Raw genomic sequence first — 27,354 nt, forward strand, 5'->3', positions numbered from 1 at the left:
GTTATCTAAAGGTTGAGTAAGAAAGTAAGCAGCAAATATCTTTTCATAAAAATTTAGTATATTCATGAGTCAAAGTACAAATGTATTTTTTTAATATTTTGTGTTTGTCATATGTCAGCACAGTGTCATCACCGGCTCTAATTATCATTTGAGAAACACAAACGCAAATACACATTTACATGCCAGTTGACAGTGAATACATTTTTTACCGACAGTAAATGTTGCTCTGTGTCTGCTGAAACTGTGTGTGCAGAATGTTGTTTTGTGCCTCCTTGTGGCTATAACTGTATTGTTGTAGCTTTAAATATTAAATATTATTACATTTAAATATACATATATATATTTTTAACGGTTTAACTGTGAGGACATCACAACAAATTCCTTTTTTCAATTCTCACCTTTAGATTCTCCTCCTGATTAAAAAAGAACAGAAAATAAGGCATTGCCATTTCACATAAAGATAGAAGCATAGTTTATCATAAAGCAGAATCAAAAATAAACGTGTTACTTCTGCAGAGATATGCAAGATCAAAGAAGCATTGGTGTGTAAAGGTTGGAACAGTACAGAACTAGTCACCAAATGTTAAGATAAAAATCCATAAAAAAATCCTTTTTAATTATCATTTGAGAAACACAAACGCAAATACACATTTACATGCCAGTTGACAGTGAATACATTTTTTACCATTTATTTCCTCCTCACACACGTTTACAGTAAAAAACTTTGCTTTTCAGGGAACTATGCTGCTAAAACATTCAAGCTTGTCAACAGAATTTTCTATCTTGTTTTTTGTCTTTATTTTTGCAGATTTTTGTTCCCATTAACATAATGCAGTTTCTCTGAAGCTAATATGTGAATAAGATGGAAACGAGGTTGTCAAACAAACAAATTACACCCTGAAGCAAATTATTTGCCTTTTGACTTAAAGGGGCAGTACTCAATAATCAGAAAATGATATAGCAGTAAACAACTATTTGCTATGTAAAGATATAGTGGAGTAATGGTGTCCTGAGCAGTGAAGGAAGTCACTCCTGTGTGAGTCAAGTTGTCTAAAATAAGCATGTTGAGTTAAAGCTTTAGTGTGTAACTTTTTTATATTAATCAACGTCCGTTACATTCAAGCAATTGCCAAATGAGTTGCTACAAAGCTAATTAAGACGATCAGCTCCACACAACTCTCTCTGTATTTCTCAGTGTGGCTATGTTCAGAAACTGGTGTCATCCAGCGACTTTCGTGCGCAGAAAATCAAGTGAGGATAATTACCTCTTCTGAAGAGTCCATCATGTTTTTTTAATACTCCGTGTACTCTTTGGCTACTAGCAACTGCGTGGAGGAGGGGTGGGGGTGGTGCGCGATCACGGAAGGCTTGTATCACGTGGATGCACCGAGTTTTGTTATCATTACTTAGAATTTCTCATGAAAGAGACAGGAACTACGCACTATAGCTTTAAACATGCAAAGAAACATAACAAATGTACAACATTGGGCTAGTTATCACTGCTAAAGAAATAATTAATATAAACATTGTTTTTTCTCTATGACAGTATGATTTTAAGAACAATGTACTCAACACATCTGATGCAAAAAAATCAGATAACAATAACACATATAACATTGTAATTTTACAATGATTGACCACCACAGAAAGGTTCACTTGGTAGACAGAGTTACTAATCTCCATATGTAAATGTAACATTGACCACTAAACACCATCACTCCCTACCCGGGTCTCGGTCATGATACAACAATAAATGTAAATAAGCATGAACACTAAATCAACCATACAAAACTAAAACCCAGGTAACATAAATGCACACCCAACATTAACAGAACATTATTAAAACACATTTTAACTAGGACAGAAACCGTTCAGAACATATATTTTTTCCTATGAGCCTTTGCATCGCTTCAGAACGCAGCGCAGAACAGTTCAAATGACCCCGCCCTTCATATACAGAAACTTAACATCCTTAGTTATCTCTGCTTAATATGATCTGTGCATAGCATAATTAAGCTGATTATTACAAACAACAAATGTGATTAACTAATGAATTTTTTTTAACAAAACATGAAAGAATAAGTAGTGAGCACTAAAAAGTTTAATTACAACTAAATTTGGATTTACAGTGTGACAAGCCCTCCCCCGGTAACAGAAGAATAGAACTTGTTTGCTTCGACCAAAGACATGCCATGTTTGTTACCAAATTGTTTAGGATTCAATCACAATGTGGGCAAAATAGAGACAGATGAATAATAAGAAAACACTTATTAATACCAGATACATATCATATGAAATACCAGTTCTGAATTGTGTGCAAAAGACATGGGACAGTAATGTTGCTCTGTGTCTGCTGAAACTGAGTGTGTAGAAGCTTGTTTTTGAATTTATTCTACCCCCTTGTGGCTATAAATGTATTGTTGCAGTTTTAAATATTTCTTTAAATGGTTCAACTGTGAGGACATCACAACAAACAAAGCAAACTGGGTGGTTTCACATATTTAAGTGAAGTTCCTTTTTTCAATTCTCACCTTTAAATTCTCCCCCTGATTTAAAAAGAAGAACAGAAAATAAGGCATTGCCATTTCACATAAAGATAGAAACATAGATCGTATCGTAAAGCAGAATCAAAAATAAACGTGTTACTTCTGCAGAGATATGCAAGATCAATGAAGCATTGGTGTGTAAAGGTTTATGGTTGGAACAGTACAGAACTAGTCACCAAATTATAAGATGAAAATCCATTAAAAAAATCCTTTTGCCTTTAATCAGAATGGCCTACAATAATTTCAGCTTTTTATTGCTCTTTTAAAATGTAATCCATGACAACCTGTAGGCTACCCCCCTGCTCTCACACATTCCAGAACTTTTAGGGCTAAAATGTACAAAATATTTTCTCACCTGCGAGACAGTCTGGAGAGGCGGTTCCACACACTAAATGTGACAAATAGATAAAGAAATAAATACATGAATCACATTCTAATGAATCAGTAATGCACTAAAAACTGGATCTGATATATTTTTCTCTTTACCTGCCTTCTTGATTTTGGAGTTCTGCTATGCGTTTCCTTAAGCAGACAGAAAAAAAGTATTTCTTTGAGGAGCACTTCACAAACTTCAGAATTAGACAGTAATGAAATACATTCCTACTTTGTTAATCTCTGTAATATAAGTAAGTAATAAACTCACTTGTATCTTTTCACCATGAAAATGCAGAAGACTGCAAAGATCACAGCTGTACCAAACGCTGCCACCGTGGGAATGATGATGTGGTTATAGTTTTCTGTACCTGCAAATAGACAGAGGTGTATATAAGGTCAGTTCTTCCTTCATATTGCACAAATGCTAAGAGGACAGCATCCAGCATATGAACTTTACATAAAGAAAATCCTCAAAATTCAACAACAGAGGGAAAAGATCTCACGTTTTACATAGAGTGTCAATGTTGTAGAGGATGTCTTCTGTCCATTAAATTGTGCTGTACAGGTGACATCACTGTGATCATCCTTCTCCTCAGGAATGATGGTCAGGATGGACTGGGCCTCCCAGTAGCCCAAACCCGTTTCCTTGTGGACCTCTATTACCTCATCTGCTGTGCCTCTACTCCATGTGAGTTTAGGCACATGGGAGGGGCAGGTATGGCGGACTGAACAGGTGATAGTGCAGGGACGATCTTGAATGACCGTCTTTGGGTGACTCAGTGTAGGATTCGGAGGTTCAGCTATCAATGAAAAAAAAAGGAAAAGCAGATATTAAGCAAGAGGCTAATTATTGTAACATAGAAAATCAGTATAGATTTATGACATTTTGGAAAGTCGGTGACATACGGAGCATTGTGAACTTGACACAACTCTCCACAAAGGAGAACTTGTCAACGGTGGATGTATCAGTCTCTGTTCGTGCTAGTTCGATCCGGAAACAGAAAGGCCCGTTGTCATGATCTCTAATGTTAGTAATTTCTAAAGAGCAGTTGTTCTGACCCAGATGTCCCAACAACTTTGTGCGGCCCCTAAAGTTTTCCAAGACCTGCGTGCTATCATCGTAATAGATGCGTTGGTCTCTATCAGTTGAACGATGCCAGATCCCTCTGAGTCTGGAGGTGGGCAGGTTCTCTTTAGGATGGGTGAATGAACATGGTACCACAACACAGGATGTGACCAGGGCATCAAGTTCCTTTACAACACTGGCCCTCCATTCTTCAGTAAACACAGGGCTGATAATAGCTGAAAGAGAGTTTTGGAAGTAACAAAAAAAAAATGACTTTGTGTTAACAGATTTTTTTTGTTTGAATAGGGTGTATATAGTAATGAGATTGGAAACAAAAAGGATTACTAATTATATACCTGCCAGGAACAGACATAATATCATCATCTTGCTGTCTTTGTCCATACTTCTCTGAGCCAAAAAATATGTCAAAAAAATTACATGCAAGTCCATGCAAATTACAATATAATTGCAAAAGTGAACTTGAAAGGGCATTTAGAAGTATTTTAATCAGGGCTGTCAGCATAAATGCAAGGTGATCACTGGGCGTCAGTGAGTAATCAAAACTATTTAGGAGTTACTGCACACTATATTGACTCTAGATTCAAATGTGTGACTAGATTCACACATTTTTCTTTTGTTTACAGTAAATAAATAAATAATAAACAAATACAAATCTTAAAATCAAGTTCATAAAGTCATTTTCTTTGCGTTCATTTGATTCCCAATCAAGATACACTGGTAAGAATTGCTTTTCATTGTTAATATGTACTTAAAAACTGTTCTGAAATGCAAAATAATAGAATTTTAATCATGTGATAAAACATGCGATTAATCGCGATTAACTATAGAAATTCAGCATTTAATCGCGATTAAAAAAAATAAACGTTTGACAGCCCTAATTTTAATTTATATGACAAATGTACCCATAGATGATATGCATTATTGTTCAAAAGTGGTCTGTTACATTAATGTTTTTCTTTCTTTCTTTAACATAGATAAAAACAGTATATTCCAAATATTCCAATAGTGCTAAACCTAGACTTATCTTCAACTTCTATTGTGATGTTTGAATATTAGCTTTGCTAAAGCAGCACATCTATATTAGATATTCTTAAATTAGTATTCTTTTATTCTTAAAGTGTAATTTAGTGTTGTCAAAATCTTACCTGATTTTGCTGCTATCTGGCGGATCACAGCTGTATCTGCTAGCCTGGAATTCACTTCAATAAGACATGAACTGTAAGGGAAACACAAAGCACTGCAGGCAAAACTACAATGAGAGTCCCATTTTGTTTTTTTGTGTAGAGGCAGTGGCAGTTGAGTTCATGGTGTAGAAGGCAGGGGGTGGTCTTTTCCCCATTTGCATAAGAATAGTTATACCTGACTAGACCTCTACTTTGGTCATTTGAATGTCTTTGTTTTTTGACTTTCAAGAAACCTTAGGTTTACAATAAAAACATCTCTGAAAGAGTCCTGTTTTTGTGTTTTTAGTTTTTGAGACAAAAGCACAAAAGTATTGTTTTGGATCTAAGAAGACGAAGAAGACATACTTTATTGATTCCAGAGGGGATATTGATTTTTTTGCTGTTGTTATTTTACAGACACAAACACACACACACACACACACACACACACACACACACACACACACACACACACACACACACACACACACACACACACACACACACACACACACACACACACACACACACACACACACACACACACAGGACCTAACCTGCATTAATGGAGGGAGGTCAGAATTACAAGGCTGCCCATGGACAGGCAGTTGGGTTGCGCTTGCTCAAGTGCACTTTCACACTGCAAACTTAGCTTGTATGGGGCAACTATGCGGACCTGAACCGATGACCCTCCGGTTCCGCCGAGTCCCCACATACTGAGCTTCTGCCGCCTACTCAAGCATACTGGATATAAATTAGACGGATTGAGATTAAATGCTGACTTTTTAGTTTTAGAGGCAATTAAGGGCAGTGGTGGTTCTGGCCTGAAGGAAGAGACGTGAGGCAAAGATACTGTGTGAGGTGAATGGGACAGGTACATGCCTGTGATCTGAAAACAACAAGAAGTTAGTTACCGGTATTGTAGTTTGGCTGCTGATTTGGCCTGCTTATTAACAATGTCAGCAGTCGGAGCTGCAGCTGTGGCATACTGAGAAGAAGCCAGTTTGTATAAAAACATCCATGGCAGTTACATTGTAATGAAGCAATACGATCACGATTGTTGTGTGGTTCTTATCCTATCATCTACTGGCCTGGCCTCTGTGAGTTAACTCTGAAAGCAGTTATGAGATCTCACAGAAAAAAGTGACACAAAGCAGGATTCAGTTCAACAATGTTCTAAAAGTTAAATGAGACACACAAGAATATACAGGCTACATTTTCTATGCTCCATTTACTTCGATGATGAGTAGATAGATAAGAAAGGGGCACCCAAAGGAAAGGAGGATTGGTTCAAGGTAGGTTCATGCAGACAAATCTTCAGGAAGGAAAACAGTAACAATTCATATTACCAATTTATGATGCCAATTTAAACGGATGAGAGAGGCTTTGTTCAGAGTTTTCACAGAATGGAATGTAACAGATTCACAACATACGTCTTTAACTGTCATGTAACTGTTCACATGCTGGATCTAGTTAACAGCGTAAGGTTACTCGCATAGTGATGAGGCTGCCACAAGGGGGCGTGATACACATTACTTAAGGCAGTCGGGAAAATGTCCTAGGATGTAATGCTGTATGCCAAAGATCTTCAACAGGGGGTTCAAAACCCCTAAGGGGTCTTTAGAGTCAATGCAGGGGGGCCTCCAAATTATTGTTAAGTTTTGAAAGTTTTTTTCAAAAATTAAAATGTCTTAACATGAATCCAACATATTATCAGCAAATATAAATCCCCACTGATGATAGGCTTACTGGCCCATAGGTAAGGTAGTCCCTAAGGTAGCCATCCACAGATACAGTTCATCCTAAGGATTCACTGTGCCACATGTATGTTTAACATTAAAACATGATTTATAAAATCATGCCAATAATTATCATTTATATCTTGCAAAAACGTATTGTATAAAGGCTTTAGGCTGCCCACAAGTTACTGTAGGCCCAGTTTAATATGCAACTTCATTTTATACAATATATGTAGTAGGGGGTCTCTGCTCTGTCTCTCTTTAAGTTAAGGGGTCCTTGGTTTAAAAAACGTTTAAGACCCCTGCTGTATGCATCGGCCCATACTGTACACGTCAGGAGACAACTAAATGAGAAGCCTCTCGAGTTGTATGAACGTGTCACGGAGCATTCGTTCCGCAAGTAGAAACTTGTACATTAACAACCTATTGTCCAAAAAAAGTCTCGCTGACAAGTTTGGTGTAGTTCTAGATTTTGCTCCATCTAAAGGTAGTAAAAGTAAGCGCAAAATATCTTTTCATGAAAATCATGTAAATTTATGAGTCAAAGTATACAGAATGAGGAAGGTTTGTAGAGATTTCCCCTGGAGGACAAATGAATTATCAATCAAGCAATGATGAAGCAATCACAACAGTGTGAGCACAAATCAAAAAAGTAATGTACAAATCATTTTCTTTTACTCATATCTGTTCAGACATATGGGAATGGTGGGTGTTTAATTTCATTAAAAAGTATTTATTTTACTTTGTGGAGAAACAGTTTTGTCATATTTCAGCACAGTGTCATCACCCGCTATAATTATCATTTGAGAGACACTAGCACAGTGCATTTAATACACATTCACATGCCAGATGACAGTGAATACATTTTTACCGTTTATTTCCTCCTCACAAACAAACATGTTTACAGTACAAAATGTTGCTTTTTAGGGAACTATGCTGCTAAAACATTCAAGCTTTGTCAACAGAATTGTATAGCTTGTTTTTTGTCTTTATGTTTGCAGATTATTATTCCCATTAACATAATTCCGTTTCTGTGAAGCTAATATGTGAGTAAAATGAAAACGAGCTTGTCAAAGAAACTAATAAAACCCTTCAGCAAATAATTTGCCTTTTGGCTTAAAGGGGTAGTACTTGATATTCAGAAAATGATATAGCAGTAAACAACTATTTGCTATGTAAAGATATAGTGGAATAATGGCGTCCTGAGCAGAGAAGGCAGTCACACTCCTTCTGTATGAATTATAATCTGAGTTTCTCTGTTCATTGTTTTGAAAGCCGACCGGCCACGCGTGCATGTGAGTGCCTTGTGTGTCGGTATCTGTAGCCGAGGGACGCAACCAAGTTTTGGTATTTGAAAAGGGGAATGGTCTGTGAGAACCGTGTGGCAGCAATCCCAGACCACTTTTTCTTTTGAATATCGAGTACAGCCCCTTTAATTTCAGTAAAATAAATAAATAAATAACATGTAGGATTTAAAACTTTCCAACTTTGCTCTCTCCACAGTGGTAGCATCAAAAAAGGACAGTGACAGTCAGCGATAGACAGTAATGGAGGCCACTCGTCACTTCTTCTGCTTTCTTTTGATTATCTAAAAAGAACAAGAAAATACACATATGATCTGATTGAATTTTGCAATCAGAATGCGATTGTGATCAGATTTCTTTGAGGAGTCAATACAATCTGTACCGTGGGACCACATTCTCAAGAAAAAGGTTTCCCATCTCAAGTAAACCAGACAAAAAGCTACAGACAAGCCCTCCCTCGGTAACAGAAAAACAGAACTCATTGTTTGCTTCGACCAAAGACATGCCATGTTTGTTGCCATTTTTTTAAGATTTGATCACAATGTGGGCAAAATAGACAGATGAATAATAATAAAACATATCATATGTAATACCAGTTCTGAATTGTGTGCAAAAGACTGCGATGGGACAGTAAATGTTGCTCTGTGTCTGCTGAAACTGTGTGTGCAGAATGTTGTTTTGTGCCTCCTTGTGGCTATAACTGTATTGTTGTAGCTTTAAATATTAAATATTATTACATTTAAATATACATATATATATTTATTTTTTTTTAACGGTTTAACTGTGAGGACATCACAACAAATTCCTTTTTTCAATTCTCACCTTTAGATTCTCCTCCTGATTAAAAAAGAACAGAAAATAAGGCATTGCCATTTCACATAAAGATAGAAGCATAGTTTATCATAAAGCAGAATCAAAAATAAACGTGTTACTTCTGCAGAGATATGCAAGATCAAAGAAGCATTGGTGTGTAAAGGTTGGAACAGTAATGTTAAGATAAAAATCCATAAAAAAATCCTTTTTACCTTTAATCAGAATAGCCTACAATAATTGCAGCTGTTTATTGCTCTTTTAAAATGTAATCCATGACAACCCAACTGTTCTAACACATTCCAGAAATTTTAGGTCCAAAATCTACAAAATGTTTTCTCACCTGCGAGACAGTCTGGAGAAGCGTTTTTTTTTTTTGAGGAGCACAGAACAAACTTCAGAATTCGACAGTAATGAAATACATTCCTACTTTATTAATGTAATAACTGATCATTTTGTTCTCTGTAATATAAGTCAGTAACAAACTCACTTGTATCTTTTCACCATGAAAATGCAGAAGAGTGCAAAGATCACAGCTGTACCAAACGCTGCCACCGTGGGAATGATGATGTGGTTATAGTTTTCTGTACCTGCAAATAGACAGAGGCGTATATAAGGTCAGTTCTTCCTTTATATTGCACAAATGCTAAGAGGACAGCATCCAGCATATGAACTTTACATAAAGAAAATCCTCAAAATTCAACAACAGAGGGAAAAGATCTCACGTTTTACATAGAGTGTCAATGTTGTAGAGGATGTCTTCTGTCCATTAAATTGTGCTGTACAGGTGACATCACTGTGATCATCCTTCTCCTCAGGAATGATGGTCAGGATGGACTGGGCCTCCCAGTAGCCCAAACCCGTTTCCTTGTGGACCTCTATTACCTCATCTGCTGTGAATTTTGGAAAGTTGGTGACATACGGAGCATTCTGAACGTGACACAACTCTCCACAAAGGAGAACTTGTCAGCGGTGGATGTATCAGTCTCTGTTCGTGCTAGTTCAATCCGGAAACAGAAAGGGCCGTTGTCATGATCTTTAATGTTAGTAATTTCTAAAGAACAGTTGTTCTGACCCAGATGTCCCAACAACTTTGTGCGGCCCCTAAAGTTTTCCAAGACCTGCGTGCTATCATCGTAATAGATGCGTTGGTCTCTATCAGTTGAACGATGCCAGATCCCTCTGAGTCTGGAGGTGGGCAGGTTCTCTTTAGGATGGGTGAATGAACATGGTACCACAACACAGGATGTGACCAGGGCATCAAGTTCGTTTACAACTCTGGCCCTCCATTCTTCAGCAAACACAGGGCTGATAATAGCTGAAAGAGAGTTTTGGAAGTAACAAAGAAAGAAATGAGTTGAAGCAGGTCTCTTTGACACGTTGTGTAAGTTGGGTGTATGAATGGATGAGATTGGAAACAAAGAGGTGACCAATTGTGTTACCTGCCAAAAGCAAACAGAATATCATTCTCTTTGTGTCCATATTTCTCTGAGGTTTTTGTGGTGTAATACGCTGTGGTGTTTAAATGAAAAGAAAAACAAAATGAAGTGGATTAAATTATTAGGTAAATTATTAGGTAAATTATGTGCAAGGCCACAAGTATGTTGTTTTATACCCCTGTAAAAAATCTTTAGATTCATGCCTATGAAAAGCCTAATACAAATACATGTCAAGTACTTACTTGCATGCCAATTACAATACAATTGCAACAGTGAAGTGATTTGAATGCATATATGTATTTATATGACATCATACATATATCATATGAGGAGACTATGTCCATCCATCCATCCATCTTCATCCGCTTATCCGGGGTCGGGTCGCGGGGGTAGCAGCTCCAGCAGGGGACCCCAAACTTCCCTTTCCCGGGCCACATTAACCAGCTCCGACTGGGGGATCCCGAGGCATTCCCAGGCCAGGTTAGAGATATAATCCCTCCACCTAGTCCTGGGTCTCCCCCGAGGCCTCCTCCCAGCTGTACGTGCCTGGAACACCTCCCTAGGGAGGCGCCCAGGAGGCATCCTTACCAGATGCTCGAACCACCTCAACTGGCTCCTTTCGACGCAAAGGAGCAGCGGCTCTAGTCCGAGCTCCTCACGGATAACTGAGCTTCTCACCCTATCTCTAAGGGAGACGCCAGCTACCCTCCTGAGGAAACCCATTTCGGGCCGCTTGTACCCTGGATCTTGTTCTTTCGGTCATGACCCAGCCTTCATGACCATAGGTGAGGGTATGAACAAAAACTGACCGGTAGATTGACAGGTTTGCCTTCTGGCTCAGCTCTCTTTTCGTCACAACGGTGCGATAAATTGAATGTAATACCGCACCTGCTATGCCGATTCTCCGACCAATCTCCCGCTCCATTGTCCCCTCACTCGCGAACAAGTACTCCATCGGTTTCCTGCTGAGAACCATGGCCTCCGATTTAGAGGTGCTGATCCTCAGCCCAGCCGCTTCACACTCGGCTGCGAACCGATCCAGTGAGTGCTGAAGGTCACAGGCTGATGATGCCATCAGGACCACATCATCTGCAAAAAGCAGCGATGAGATCCCCAGCCCACCGAACTGCAACCCCTCTCCACCCCGACTACGCCTCGATATCCTGTCCATAAATACTACAAACAGGATTGGTGACAAAACGCAGCCCTGGCGGAGGCCAACTCTCACCTGAAACGAGTCCAACTTACTGCCGAGAACCCGGACACAGCTCTCGCTTTGGTCGCACAGAGATTGGATGGCCCTGAGAAGGGACCCCCTCACCCCGTACTCCCGCAGCACCTCCCACAGTATCTCCCGGGGCACCCGGTCATACGCCTTCTCCAGATCCACAAAACACATGTAGACTGGTTGGGCATACTCCCAGGCTCCCTCCAGGATCTTGCGAGAGTAAAGATCTGGTCCGTTGTTCCACGACCAGGACGGAATCCGCATTGTTCCTCTTCAACCTGAGATTCGACTATCGACCGAACATTCCTTTCCAGCACCTTGGAGTAGACTTTACCGGGGAGGCTGAGAAGTGTGATACCCCTGTAATTGGCACACACCCTCTGGTCCCCCTTTTTAAAAAGGGGAACCACCACCCCGGTCTGCCACTCCTTAGGCACCGTCCCAGACTTACACGCAATGTTGAAGAGGCGTGTCAACCAAGACAACCCCTCCACACCCAGAGCTTTAAGCATTTCTGGACGGATCTCATCAATTCCTGGGGCTTTGCCACTGTGGAGTTGTTTAACTACCTCAGCAACCTCCACCACTGAAATTGATGGAGACTATGTCCTCATATGTAATAGGCCTATACTGTATGTATTTTCACTTATCAACGGTTAAAATATTAAAGCTTTAGTGCGTAACGTTTTGATATGAATAAATGTCTCTTAAATTCAAGCCATTGCCAAATTAGTTGCTACAAAGCTAATTAAGACTTTCAGCTTCACACAACTGTCTCTGTATTGCTCAGTATGGCTATGTACAGCAGATTGTGGCGTCCGGTGACTTTCCCACGCAGAAGGGGGGGGGGGGTTGCGGTCATGGACTGTTTTGTTGTCATTACTTAGAATTCCTCATGGGGTGGCAGAAACTATGCTCTATAGCTTTAATTACATCATGTGATCTGACATCTGACTTCATTCTCTTTTTTCTTCCTTTTCTGTATTCAGTGTCTGAAAGTGAAAGAAAATAAAATAAATCTAAGTATGTTGACAAACAATTTTGATACAGTACATATCAGAGGAAAAATTGACCATGTTAGGGCCTTTACCAAACCAAAATATTCAGAATTAGGATAAACATATGGAACATATTGTTCGTCCTGCTGTAATATTTTCACGTTTCTCAAGTTTTAGATTTAACTACTTACCCAAATTGTGTAATTCCAAGTAGCTCAGACAGGCTCTGTCTTGGCCTACTGTGTCAAGACAGCTTACAGTAAACAACTGCAGTGTCCACGCTGGCAAGATGCAGTAGGCTTAATATTACCTCAGTAACATCAACAACTGCACAGCAAGTAGTTATACTCAGTGACACTGGGAACAGAGACAGTTTTACTTTCTCTCGCTCTCTGACTCACTTTCAGGAATTTTTTCCCTCAATAACAGAAACCTACCACTTCCAGGCAGAGGCACAGGATGAACCCTGCATTAGGGGCAGTGCACAAATTATTGGGTTCAGATGGGGGTGGTGAATTCTCCTATTTGATTTTTTACAAAAGCTTCTTCAGCAGACCTTCTTCTTGACTTACAAAAAAAGCTAAAATACAATCCCCCTGATAGCTCAAAATTGGGACTGTATGAATAGTATGTGAGATGCATCCTATAAAAGAGCAAGAGAGTGATGTACCATATAAAAAGTAGGGCTGTCAGCGTTAACGTGTTAATCGCGATGCGATTAAGGGCCGATGCGATGCGATACATTTTTTTTAAATCGCATTAATCGCATGCTGGCATTTATTAATTTATTTTACACTTCACTCGGCTTTGCGTCGTGCCTTACAGGCTACTATTTTTACCCTTTGCAGCACTGTTACTTATCATCAAGCTGCCACTTCCTCCTAACACATCCTGCTGCTGCAGGCTGCAGGTATGATGGAGAAACACAGCAGCAACACAATCTGAATGGAGCTTTTTATTTTCCAAAACTCCTGGACGGCTCATAGACAAGTCGAAAGCCATATGCACGTTGTGTAAAGCCGAATTAAAACATCACCAAAGCACGTCAAGCTTGAGCTACCATCTACGGAGCTAAGTATAGTAGTATAGTTAACGTGATGCTACCCGCTAGCATGCTGGAGAGTGCTACTTGCCGACCTGTGGATGAAACCAAATCCCAAAAAATGACTACAGCTCTTGCGAAATGGGTGGCAACTAACTGCAGACGTAGTTAAAGATGTACTACGGTTGGCATGTTCTGACCTGTCTTGTTGCTGTTGAGGGAGACAGTGGTTTTACCATACACAGCCTGTACCACACGGAGAAAGCAGCCACAGTGGAACAGCTGCAAGGGGCTGCAAGGTGCTGCAAACACTGTCTCATTAACCGGTGATCACTGGACGTCAGTGAGTAATCAACATTATTTAGGAGTTACTCCGGCTCCAGCGGCGTCCGCCTCTGCCCCGCCTGCGAGGCCGGCTACATCTTTTCGCCGGACCTCCACCCCCGCTCACGCTCATGCCGGCAAGGCTCTCACCTCCGACACCTCCTGCCCGTTCTGCGCCCGCCTGCCATCTTAAGAGCTTCAACGGCGGGCGAACGCTTTTCTGGCTTTTGAGGTCGACGGAGAGTGGGACGGCAGCTGGGCAGACCGACGTGACACTGTCGACGCCCTGGAACCGCTGGAAGAGGGCGTCTTCGACGGGCACGAGTCCGATGACTCGTCTCCCCCGAATGACGATTCCCTCACCGGTTTTCCTTCCTCCCCGCTGAGTGGACTGGAACTCGAGACAGGGATCGATGCCTTCCCACTACGGCTCTCCCCGTCTCCAGAACGGCCAGGGGCACCGCCTCAGCGGTCTTCCCCTCTGCCACAGACGGCTCCATCCTCCACCACCAGGGCTCTTTTTCTGGACCTGCCGGACATCATAAAAAAGGTGGCGGACTAGAGAGGCATAGCGCTCCCGGCGGGGCTTCCAGCCCCCACTCGCGGCCTCCTGAGCGGTGACGTCTACTCTCAGGAACCGCCGTCCAAATGGGCTCCACTCTGGCCTCTCTCCATTCGTGGAAGAGGCTCTCTCTCAGCCCGGGAAACTGAGGGCTCCAGTTATCGCTATGCCCCGTTCACACGGGTTCATGGCGACACAGAGGCAGGCTTCTCTTCAGTCCCCCCCCTGGAGCAGAGCCTGGCGTCGATCCTGCCCCGCCCCCCATCCCCACAGGATCAGGTTTGCGCCCAGGTTACACGGAGGTCAGACGTGAGCTTCTGTACATAGCTCCCGATGGACTATTTGGGCCTCGCCTTACAGATGGCCACGTTCCACCTTCACCAGGCGACCGAGGAAGTGGAGCGGCTACGGCGGCTTGGCTCCTGGAAAACGCCTCCCCAACAGCAGCGCCACCGCTCCACCAACCACCATAAGAGGAAACGCCCCACAGCCTCCGCTGCGGCTGCACCCTCCCAGACTTCGACCTCCGCTCCTCCGCCTGCCCCCCCACATCGTAATATATGCGTTGGTTTCTATCAGTTGAACGATGCCAGATCCCTCTGAGTCTGGAGGTGGGCAGGTTCTCTTTAGAATGGGTGAATGAACATGGTACCACAACATAGGATGTGACCAGGGCATCAAGTTCCTTTACAACTCTGGCCCTCCATTCTTCAGCAAACACAGAGCTGATAATAGCTGAAAGAGAGTTTTGGAAGTAACAAAGAAAGAAATGAGTTGAAGCAGGTCTCTTTGACACGTTGTGTAAGTTGGGTGTATGAATGGATGAGATTGGAAACAAAGAGGTGACCAATTGTGTTACCTGCCAAAAGCAGACAGAATATCATTCTCTTTGTGTCCATATTTCTCTGATGTTTTTGTGATGTAATACGCTGTGGTGTTTAAATGAAAAGAAAAACAAAATGAAGTGCAGTAAAAGATTATGTGCAAGGCCACAAGTATGTTGTCTTGTACCCATGTAAAGAATCTTGAGTCATGGACAGTTTTGTTGTCATTACTTAGAATTCCTCACAGGGCAGCAGAAGCTACGCACTATAGCTTTAATTATGTTATGTGATCTGACTTTATTGTTTTTTTCCTTCCTTTTCTGTATTCAGTGACTGAAAGTGAAAGAAAAGAAAATAAAACAACACGGCTAGGTAAGAGTTCAAAAATGTACTGTGTTGAGGTGGGAACTGTGAACTCACACAGCGTGAGCAACCTTCAGGCAGTGTGAGTGTGGCAGTGCAGAGGTCTTACTGGCAGTCTTGATTGCAGAATAGGAGGCAGCTGGTGAAGCGCCACTCAGGTCTGGCACAGCTGACTCTGCTTGAGTAATCAGTCCCACCCACACACTGACAGAGAGGGAAAGGTTAAGCAGAGGCCATGACACCCATCAAAACAGTGCTAGCTGCAGAGTAACAGAGCTTGTGGCTGCCTAATACGTTCATTTCGACTCAACTGGTCACGTCTCCTTAAATGTAAAAGGCAGGCATTTATTCATCAGAATGCCTTTATTATCAACATCCACGTTTTGTTGTTTGTCATAAATGTATTATTTTAAGATATTGGGGGGAGGTCTAAAGAAAATAGTTATACTTATTTTCTGTATTCAGTGACAGAAAGTGAAAGAAAATAAAATAAATCTAAGTATGTTGACTATTTGATTTTTTACAAAAGCTTCTTCAGCAGACCCTCTTCTTGACTTACAAAAAAAAGGTAAAATACAATTTTCAACCTAATATCTCAATATTGGGACTGTATGAATATTATGTGAGATGCATCCTATAAAAGAGCGAAAGAGTGATGTATCATATAAAAAGGGATTAAAGTAACATCAAACAGATGGCTTTCATGTGTATTTGGGCCAGGCTGTAAGCAGAGGACAACAATCCTATCTCTGTTTCAGGGCTCCGTTTTTTCCCTATCACAGCCAAAAGAGAAGCTAATGTCAGTCAATGCATATTGATCTTAATGTGATATGGCTACTAATTAAACATTATTATATAACTCTAGCAGAGAGCACTTTTACAAAGGTCTAAGTTCTATTCAGTTCTGCACACAAGCTTAATTCCTTCAGTCCAAACTGATCTGGACTAACTAACTTTATAATCCTGTCAAGTCCCACATCAGCATTTAGGTTGTGTTTTCATTTTCTAGTCAATATTTGTCACTTCCTGTTACATTTTGAAACAGACTGCGTCATGATACAGGTCGTCGTCTTAGCCATTTCATATTTACTGTCATCTCAATGTTTAATCCGAGAGGGGCAACCAAAGTTAGTCCATCAGCAGTGTCAAAGCTGATAGTCTTGCATTGCATTGCCTTACCTATTGCTATGCCAGAGCTAGAAAACCAAAGCGCTAGACACGGGGGACAGGAGGCAGGAGTATAGTTTGAAAGAAGATTTATTACAAACTTGAATATTGCGAGCAGGGAGGGAACTAGATCCAAAAGGTGGGGAACTGAAGTTGGGAGTCCAGACAGGGGGTAGCCATGAGTGATGTGTGCCAGGGTGGTGTGGAACAACACGGATAGGAAATGTACTGTGTTGAGCAGGGGCGGTTCTACATTGAATTACACCCAGGGTGAGACCCCTTTTGAAAGAATTTTGCAAAATTACTATATTATAGTGTATATTTATTTTAAGTTCTGATAACTTATACTGTCATATTTTGTGTAGAATTGTGTTCATTGTCTTTTGAAAATGTTGGAGGTGGAGATTGTGAAATTTAAAAAGTGTGTTTCCTGTTTCAACTGTTGTGTTTTTCAAATGTTCTAATGACAGATTTGTGCAATTGAGAAATATAATTTTCTCTTTCACTTATGTTGTTATAATAATATATATATTAGGGCTATATATAGCGCGATTAATCGCATGTTTTATCACATGATTAAAATTCTATTATTTTGCATTTCAGAACTGTTTTTAAGTACATATTAACAATGGAAAGCAATTCTTACCAGTGTATCTTGATTTGGAATCAAATGAATGCAAAGAAAGTTACTTTATGAACTTGACTTTAAGATTTGTATTTGTTTATTATTTATTTACTGTAAACAAAAGAAGAAAAAAGAAAAAAAGAAGTGTACTAAACAACAATCAGGAACTTGTTTATTGTTATGGACATGGTCAAAATTAAAGATTTAATAATAATGTAATAACTATAACAATAACTTATTTCAGTTCAGTTCAGTTCAATTTTATTTATATAGCACATTTAAAAACAACCATAGTTGACCAAAGTGCTTAACAAAGTGCCAAAATCAAAGAGATAATATACACAAACAATATACAATATACAATACAAAATAACCAACAGTAGAAAAAGGTCAACATATCAAAGCTCAACTTGATTTGAAAGCTAAAGCATAGTAATGGGTCTTAAGCAAGAACTTTCAATGGTCCGAGCTGTCCTTACATGAATAGGTAGACCATTCCAAAGGTTTGGAGCAGCCACTGCAAAGGCTTGCTCACCTTTGTTTTTTAACCTGGATCTGGGCACATCGAGGAGCATCTGATTGGACGACCTCAGTGCTCTGACAGGTGTGTGGACATGTAAAAGCTCTGATAAATAAGAAGGCGACAACCCATTTAAGATCTTGAAAACAATTAATACAATTTTAAATTCGATCCTGAAACAAACAGGAAGCCAGTGGAGCGTGGCCAAAACCGGTGTAATGTGGTCATGCTTTTTGGTCCCGGTTAAAAGTCGAGCTACTGCGTTCTGGACTAACTGTAACCGATGAAGGGATGACTGATCCAATCCAACATACAAAGAGTTACAGTAATCTAAACGGGACGTAATAACTGCATGTATGACTCTTTCAAAATCTTTGCGTAGCAGGTAAGGCTTGACCTTAGCCAAACGTCTCAGCTGGAAGAAACTGGTTTTAAAAACAGAACTAATCTATTTGTCAAATTTAAAAGCACTGTCAAAAATCACACCAAGATTCTTGGTAAATGGTTGAATATGGGAACCTAAAGTACCAAGAGCATCTACACAGTACAATTTCAGTCTTATTATCATTGAGACAGAGAAAATTCTGATCCAACCAAATTTTAATATCACTCAAGCAGTTCAACAAAGGCTGGACAGTGTCCTTGTCATTGTTTTTTACAGGCAAATAGATTTGTACATCGTCTGCAAAACAGTGGAAAGAAATGTTATGTTTTTTTAAAATGGACCCTAAGGGCAGCATGTACAGAGAAAAGAGCAATTCCCAAGTATTTCACCAGTAAATTGCTGTTGAACGACAAAAACAACCACCAGATGGGAAAAGGGTATTTTACAATTACTGTGAATGCACCACTAGGCTACCTGTTTTAAGTGAACGCACCGTCTGTGTTGTTTAATTCCGACAACGGCAGCTGCTGCGCTGCAGAGCAGACTGTTACGTCCTGGTGTTGGAATGCTACGGTGGCCCTGAAGTGCAAATCACAACAACAAATCATAAAACACAACGGCAAATAGGAAAACACGATGGCAAATATGAAAACACGACAGCAAATATGAAAACACGACAGCAAACATGAAAACACGACAGCAAATATGAAAACACCACAGCAAATATGAAAACACTTCAACAAATCATAAAACACAACGGCAAACATGAAAACACGACAGCAAACATGAAAACACGACAGCAAATAGGCAAACACGACGGCAAATAGGAAAACACGACAGCAAATCGGAAAACACGACAGCAAATATGAAAACACTTCAACAAATCATAAAACACAACGGCAAATATGAAAACACGACAGCAAATATGAAAACACTTCAACAAATATGAAAACACAACGGCATTAACTTCTACCAGAAAAGGTAGGGCCTATCTAGCAGAGGATGGACCCTGTTTTCATATTTGCTGTCGTGTTTTCATATTTGCTGTCGTGTTTTCATATTTGCTGTCGTGTTTTCTATTTGCTGTCGTGTTTTCATATTTGCTGTCGTGTTTTCCATTTGCTGTTGTGTTTTATGATTTGCTGTTGCATTTTTCTATTTGCTGTTGTGTTTTATGATTTGTTGAAGTGTTTTCATATTTGCTGTCGTGTTTTCCTATTTGCTGTCGTGTTTTCATATTTGCCGTTGTGTTTTATGATTTGCTGTTGCGTTTTTCTATTTGCTGTTGTGTTTTATGATTTGTTGAAGTGTTTTCATATTTGCTGTCGTGTTTTCCTATTTTGCTGTCGTGATTTCATATTTGCCGTTGTGTTTTCCTATTTGCTGTTGTGTTTTATGATTTGCTGTTGCGTTTTTCTATTTGCTGTTGTGATTTGCACTTCAGGGCCACCTTAGATTCCTCTACAGTGAAATACAGTCACAGTTTACACTGTTTAACGTTAGCATTTTAACTGAGTTTAATCCAGCTGCTAGCTAAAGGTAGGCTAACGTTACCTGCTGTCAGGTGTAGTGTAAAGTCAGGCACCGAAATGAGGCACTGAAATTTTCATTCTTATTCGGTCTTGTTACTAATGTTTAGGTCGGCACATTTCGGTACCCAACCCTACTTACCAGAGTCAATATAGCCTACTGTGCAGTGACTTCTAAATAATTTTGATTACTCACTGACGTCCAGTGATCACCGGTTAATGAGACAACGTTTGCACTTTACACTTTGGTTTCATCAACAGGTCGGCGAGTAGCACTCTCCAAAATAGTACTTTGCCTGAGCCCACTAGCATCAACCTGAGTCATGTGAACTGTACTATGTTTAGCTCGTAGGTGGTAGCTCAAGCTTGACGTGCTTCGGTGATATTTTAATTCGGCTTTACACAATGCGCATATGGCTTTCGACTTGTCTACGAGCCGTCCGGGAGTTTTGGAAAATAAAAAGCGCCATTCAGAATTGTGTTGCTTGTCTTTCTCCATCATGCCTGCAGCCTGCAGCAGCAGGATATGTTACGAGGAAGTATGGAAGCTTGATGATAAGTAAAGATGGGCAAAGGGTCAACATAGTAGCCTGTTGGGCACGACGTGAAGCCGAGTGAAGTGTAAAATAAATTAATAAATGGCAGCATGCGATTAATGCGATTAAAAAAAATGTATGCATTATGCTCGGCCCTTAATCGCAACGCGATTAACACTTTAATGCTGACAGCCCTAACATATATATATATGTATGTATATGTATATATATATGTATATATGTATATACATATATATATATGTATATATATATATATATATAGTATATATATATATATATATATATGTATATATATGTATATATATATATATATGTATATACATATATATATATGTATATATATATATGTCAGCCCCCCTATTTTAGGGGGGCTGAAGCTACCCCAAAATGTTCCTAAGCCCCCCCAAATAATAAGAAAAATAATAATTAGATTTTATTTTTTTATTTTTTTTACAGTGCACTCTGTATCACTCACTACATGGAATCAATCTTCCTTCACCATTCATCTGTTGGTGTCGTCGTGCACTGCAGTCTGTTTTATTTTTATTTCACGAACTGTCAACTGGTTGAAATGGCAGCGTTTTAGAGAGAGGCTTACGAGCGGCCGCTTGCACGGTAATGGTATGTGGACGAGCAAGGTAGAGAGTTACTGAAGAGAGAGAGCGCCAGGCAGCATTAAAACAAAGCAGGAAATCAGAGAAATAAAATGTTTTCGCCGATTTATCACTCGAAATTTAACTGTAGCAAGTAACTCACTATCATTAACGTTATCCAAATTCATAATTAGAAACAACAAATAATATATCAAGCCGGAAAGTCGAAAGTTAGACAGAAGTACAAAGAGTCAATGGCTATGAAGATGACACACCGTCTTGTCTCTTCTCATTGGTTTAAACTGGCAGCTTTCAGAATGCTGCAGACCGGTGTGTTGCAAGTAGCTGCAGGATTTATCTTGTCTTGACGCTAATCTTTGGTCTGGACTTGCTACCGCACACACAGTGAGTGACACAGAATGAAATTGTAAGTTGTTGTTAATGACTTTTACTTGCTTCACTTCAGCTACATTTACTTGAGGTAAAGATAAAGGAATGTTTTAGTTGGCTATAGAAAACAATAGTCTAGCTAGTGTAAACGAGTCAAATACAAGAAATAGTTCGCCTAGTAAGGTATCCAAAGCTCTCTATTCTTTACCATTAATATAGCCTGCTATCTCTATAGTATTATATATAGTATAGTATCTCCTTGCGACTAGCAACAAATCTGGCGACTTTCTGTAGTAAAGACGCCAGTATTGTCCTGCGAACATGCAAGGTATTTCTTTCTTGTGGCCGCCAAAACAGTCACCTCTCTCTTCTGTTCTGAGACTGAGGAGCAGCCCCAACCCCAGCCCCTCTCCACTCTGCCCACTCCTCATGTGCAGCAGCACTGCGCAGGCAGGGGACAGGGGACAGGGTGTGGGGCGGGGGCCGTTGTAGATCTGTACGAGAGACAGCGCGACGTGACGGGAGAAAGACGCCGGTGAGCTGGCCTGGCCCTGCAAGCCAGCCTTCTTTGAGAATTCTTCATCGATCTTTCTACCTCCCTTTGTAGAATTTATTTTTTTACTTCAAAGATAGCTACCTAAGTAATAATTATAATTTAACATTCCTGTAATGAGTTTGTGATTATATAAGATTTATATTTCTTTCTATCTACCTTGCTGACACAACCCCTAAGCTTTATGCAAATTATTGCGTAATGACATCACAAATATGCATACTTTAAGCGTCTTTTGGAGCTGGTGCTAGCTACTTTTATTGGAAAAGAGTTGACCATCAGGGAAGTGTCTACATATCACAGGGAGATTTATTTAGTTTATTGTAACATGTCTGCCTACTTTCTGTTCTCTATTCTGTTCACTGCTAAATAAACTCCCTCAAATTGAAGGTGAATGTCATCACTTTTAACAGATTAGTCATTGTTTAATTTAAAACCCAATCTGCTGGAGTGCAGAGCAGACACAGCAAAAGGTGTGAATGTTCTGATGTTCTAAACTGTAAGATCACAGATACGTTCAACTCTGTTAACCCCCAAAGTATAAATATTTGAAATATGAATGTCACACAGTATCACAGAACAGGAGTAATTCTTCCATGCAAACATGGACGAGGTCTAATAACACTGATATCACACACATACAGCAGACATCAAGAAATGCCCGCTGAGAGCATCAATTTTAAATGACTGCCACTGTAAATTAAAGACCACTCCCTGCTTTCTACACCATTAACTCTTCTGCTACTGCCTCTACTACATCTGCTTTCACTTTCCCCACACAAATACACCAACGTCATTATTGTCTCATGTGGCCTGCAGTTTTTTCTGTTGCCTCTAGAGTTCATATCTTTGTCAACTTAACTGTAGAATAGCACACTGCCTGTCATCATTCTCAAGGAGGTGTTTTTACAAGAAACAGATGCTCTGATCAGCCACACAGCAGCTTCATCAGGTAAGAACATTATGCTTAATTATGGTACAACAGCACGTCCAATGAATACTGGTTGGTTTACTACATTTGCTGTGAATATGTCAGTTTGGAAGTTTTAAATACACTGCTGGGCTAAGGAATAATGCAGCTTAGCAATTCTATATGTTTTGGTTTGATATAAACCCAATTTAAGGATTTGTTTTCACAGTTATTCATCATCGTTTGTCTAAGTGGCTGCAAATTAGCACAAAAAAAGAAGAAAAATAAAGAAAAAGTCATGATAATGAACAGAAATAGTGCAGGCAATTAATTTATTTTGGCTTACTATTTACTTTTGGTGAGAACATTTGAATGATGTACTATGTGTTGTTTTAGATGTATGAGGACATTAATAATGCCAGTATTTACTGTATAAATAAAGGGTTCTTGTATGAGAAGATTAGTGCCGTCTGAAGAAGTTCCACACAGTTGCGTTGTAATTTGCATAAAGTGGGAGTAGGTAGTGCTTATGATTTTATTTTTCATGTAGTTTATTTTCATCCCACAGTGTAATACACCACCAAAACCTCAGAGAAGTATGGACAAAGAGAGACAGATGATGATATTCTGTCTGTTTCTGGCAGGTAATAAAATTAGTCAACTCTTTGTTTTCAATGTCATTCATTCATAGACCCCACTTACACAAAAACATCTGTCAAAGAGACCTCCTTGAAGTCATTTCTTTCTTTCCAAAACTCTCTTTCAGCTATTATCAGCCCTGTGTTTACTGAAGAATGGAGGGCCAGTGTTGTAAAGGAACTTGATGCCCTGGTCACATCCTGTGTTGTGGTACCATGTTCATTCACCCATCCTAAAGAGAACTTGCCCACCTCCAGACTCAGAGGGATCTGGCATCGTTCAACTGATAGAGACCAACGCATCTATTACGATGATAGCACGCAGGTCTTGGAAAACTTTAGGGGCCGCACAAAGTTGTTGGGACATCTGGGTCAGAACAACTGCTCTTTAGAAATTACTAACATTAGAGATCATGACAACGGGCCTTTCTGTTTCCGGATTGAACTAGCACGAACAGAGACTGATACATCCACCGTTGACAAGTTCTCCTTTGTGGAGAGTTGTGTCAAGTTCACAATGCTCCGTATGTCACCAACTTTCCAAAATTCTACACATATATATACGATTTTCCACATTCCAACGATATATCTTTTATTTTCTCTCTGCCTTTTTTTCATTGATAGCTGATCCTCCGAATCCTACACTGAGTCACCCAAAGACGGTCATTCAAGATCGTCCCTGCACTATCACCTGTTCAGTCCGCCATACCTGCCCCTCCCATGTGCCTAAACTCACATGGAGTAGAGGCACAGCAGATGAGGTAATAGAGGTCCACAAGGAAACTGGTTTTGGCTACTGGGAGGCCCAGTCCATCCTGACCATCATTCCTGAGGAGAAGGATGATCACAGTGATGTCACCTGTACAGCACAATTTAATGGACAGAAGACATCCTCTACAACATTGACACTCTATGTAAAACGTGAGAGCTTTTCACTCTGTTGTTGAATTTTGAGGATGTTCTTCATGTAAAGTTCATATCCTGGATATTGTCCTCTTTCCATGTGTTGTACATTACATTACATTACATGTCATTTAGCTGACGCTTTTATCCAAAGCAACTTCCAATTAAGTGCTTTCAACCTTGAAGGTACAAACTCCGGACATTAAGAAGTAAGTGTAAGTACATTAGTTTCAAATAAACCAAACTACAAACAGCAACTTGAAAGTGCAACTGTAAGCGTTTTTTCTTTTTGTTTTTTATCCAAGGTGCAGTTGAAAGAGAAGTGTTTTTAGCCTGCGGCGGAAGATGTGTAGGCTAGGCATTTGTGCAATATAAATGAAGAACGGCCCTCATATATGGCTCTGTCTATTTGCAGGCACAGAAAACTATAACCACATCATCATTCCCACGGTGGCGGTGATTGGTACAGCTGTGATCTTTACAGTCTTCTGTATTTTAATGGTGAAAAGATACAAGTGAGTAATGCAGGACACTAACATTAACTGACCAACAGAGAGTATCAGAAAAGTAATAACATTTTTAAGCGAAACATGACATTCTTGCACTTGTTTCTATGCTGAACACATTTGTGTACAGTATGTGCTACTCAATAAAATGACTTTGTTTTCTCTCAAGGAAACGCATTGCAGAGCTCCAAAGTGGGGATGGCAGGTAAACATGTTATAAAGCAGATTAGTTCATAGCTATATACTAATGATTACATGATTGAATCATTTTCCTTCATTATCATAATATAAGTTTCTGTATTATGTGTCATAATCAGCATGTGGAACCGGCTGTCCAGGCTGTCTCGCAGGTGAGAAAAAAAAAGTGGTTTGTAATTATTTTTCCTACTCATCCAACATTGTTATAGGAACTTTTAGTTGTACTGATGTGTTATTTAATGTGTGAATCTTTCAGGATTCGCTCTGGTGGTCCAGGACCATCTCGTTCTGATCAAAGGTCTTTATCTTAAATCTTTAAAAATATCTTTATTTTAAATACTCTATGTCAGTTTAGTGACCAGTTCTGTACTCTCCCCACAGCTTAGTATAGATCGCTGAATGGTTGGGCTTACTGTAATTTCCATGTGTGTGCAGACGAAGAGTGCTTTTTTGGCATTCTTGATAAAGATCTATGCTTTTATTTTATATGCCTCACAAAATTTGCATAGTTTCTGTTCTTCTTTTTTTACACAGAAGATCTATTTGGAGCAGATTTTCAAGGTAAGACATGAAAAACTTTGATGTAGCATGCCTGCCTCCACTGATAAGTTTCATAAGTTTTTTCATCACATGGTTGTTTTCACAGTTAAATCAAAACTTAACATTTGATAAAGTATTTTGTCATTGTGAAACTAGCAGATGTGCTAGTGTTTTGTTTTCCGCATTACAATCTTAATGATTTTTATTACACTTATGTGCTTTTTCACTATAACAGAAGGCCTAAAGGGGACGATGGTGGATTTGGGTCATATGTAAGTATCTTAAACGTTAGAAAATTAAGAAGTTAATTTTTGGTTTCCGAGGTGTGTACTGACGTGAACTTTAATTCACAGGCCTAAAAACCTAAACTCAAAATCCTGTGCTGACCAGAAAGCCTCCAAGGCTCGTTTCCCATCCCCCAAAAGGTACTTGACTTACTCCTGAACCTGAGCAATTGATACAGTATAGATATATATTGTAGTACAGCAATATCTTATGGCGTTCTTTTTCTTTTTCTTTGTCTTCTTGTTATTGCTGCTGTTGTTAATGGGCCTCAGCCAGCCAAAATCCTGCAATTACCAAGAGGTACTATTAAATCGCTGATTTATTTCCCAAGAATTACATACAGGCGCTATCAACATCTGTGACAATAATGACCTCAATTTCTCACAGGACCTTAATGATGGTGACGATTACATGAACACTGCAGACCTCAACATCTATGGAAACATCTGAAAAACACCAGAAAACCAATCTAATCAGATTCATTATGATCTGATCTGTAATAAGAGCATCTGATGACTGCAGTTTTGTTGTACCTGACTAATATGATCATCTCAATCAAAATATATTTAATTATGTCTTATAAATTGATCATAATTGATATATACCATATATTTATGCATTGAGATTATCGTATATAGTAAGTACTGCATAACAGTAAGTATGTTCAGCCAGTGTATTCATTTGTTTAGGCATGATGTCACAATTGTTGGGCCTGAAACATAATCCAAATGTCAACATGAAAGGGAAAAAGTATATCTCCCAAAATGTCAAACAATGTCTTCTTCTTTAAATCATTTAAATACATACACATATATACACTGCAAGCCCAATTATCAGGCAAGTGAGTATTCTGATCTTATCATTATATCTATGCACATTGTCCAGCTCCAAATCATATAAACTTGAACGCTTATTAGATTTAATCATTCTGGATGATATTTCTTGGTGTAATGAGGGAGGGTGTGGCAAATGTGAAACATCTTTTATCAAGGCCTGCATAATTATAATAAGACTCATAATTCCAGGAAGCAGCATATTCCTTTTGGTATAGGCAAATTGTACCCTCCCTAGATTTTAGGGGGAGGTTTCTTAAAATGATGGGTGGTTAGAGACTTTAAAAGGTGGTAAAAAGTCCAAGTCATAAACATTCCACTCTGAAGGTAAGTCATTCTGATTTTTAAAGAAATAGCATATCAAAAGCTAAAGAAGCTTTACTTTGTTCTTCATCTTAAAACTTTATATTAGTTTAAA

At 39.5% G+C, this 27,354-nt stretch overlaps 1 protein-coding gene and 2 pseudogenes across 4 annotated transcripts; 1 reads left to right on the plus strand and 2 right to left on the minus strand.

The window, feature by feature from the left end:
- Positions 1 to 583: 583 nt before the first annotated feature.
- Positions 584 to 5,245, minus strand: LOC144519806 (sialic acid-binding Ig-like lectin 13). Of its 2 annotated transcripts, none has more exons than XM_078253239.1 (8): positions 5,154 to 5,245; positions 4,344 to 4,395; positions 3,828 to 4,223; positions 3,425 to 3,721; positions 3,190 to 3,289; positions 3,033 to 3,068; positions 2,902 to 2,934; positions 584 to 2,546 (listed from the first exon to the last, which is right to left on the minus strand). In XM_078253239.1, exons 2-8 carry the CDS (start codon positions 4,387 to 4,389, stop codon positions 2,534 to 2,536), a joined length of 921 nt encoding a protein of 306 aa, XP_078109365.1. In that variant the 5' UTR covers positions 4,390 to 4,395; positions 5,154 to 5,245; the 3' UTR covers positions 584 to 2,533. The 2 variants fall into 2 exon arrangements, with proteins under 2 accessions (XP_078109365.1, XP_078109366.1); XM_078253240.1 differs by having other exon boundaries at positions 4,344 to 4,390; positions 5,154 to 5,238.
- Positions 5,246 to 9,510: 4,265 nt separating this feature from the next.
- LOC144519820 (myelin-associated glycoprotein-like) lies at positions 9,511 to 10,515 on the minus strand (annotated as a pseudogene). Its single transcript, XR_013502137.1, has 3 exons — positions 10,467 to 10,515; positions 9,750 to 10,342; positions 9,511 to 9,614 (listed from the first exon to the last, which is right to left on the minus strand). The product of XR_013502137.1 is annotated as a myelin-associated glycoprotein-like (transcript).
- Positions 10,516 to 22,129: 11,614 nt separating this feature from the next.
- On the plus strand, positions 22,130 to 26,701 carry LOC144519800 (uncharacterized; annotated as a pseudogene). The gene is made up of 13 exons (XR_013502136.1): positions 22,130 to 23,075; positions 23,602 to 23,677; positions 23,800 to 24,195; positions 24,296 to 24,592; positions 24,990 to 25,089; positions 25,250 to 25,285; positions 25,398 to 25,430; positions 25,535 to 25,576; positions 25,813 to 25,839; positions 26,054 to 26,090; positions 26,172 to 26,243; positions 26,376 to 26,403; positions 26,491 to 26,701. The product of XR_013502136.1 is annotated as an uncharacterized LOC144519800 (transcript).
- The last annotated feature ends 653 nt before the right edge of the window (positions 26,702 to 27,354 follow it).

Source organism: Sander vitreus, chromosome 6 (assembly GCF_031162955.1).
Source record: "Sander vitreus isolate 19-12246 chromosome 6, sanVit1, whole genome shotgun sequence".
NCBI classification, from domain to species: Eukaryota; Metazoa; Chordata; class Actinopteri; order Perciformes; family Percidae; genus Sander; species Sander vitreus.

Excerpts from the sequence above, each read along its gene's own strand:
- LOC144519806 (XM_078253239.1), bottom strand. The coding sequence starts at position 4,389 with ATGGACAAAGACAGCAAGATGATGATATTATGTCTGTTCCTGGCAG. Across the intron at positions 3,290-3,424 it reads ATTGACACTCTATGTAAAAC|GTACAGAAAACTATAACCAC; the intron begins GTGAGATCTTTT and ends GTCTATTTGCAG. Across the intron at positions 3,069-3,189 it reads TTCATGGTGAAAAGATACAA|GAAACGCATAGCAGAACTCC; the intron begins GTGAGTTTATTA and ends TGTCTGCTTAAG.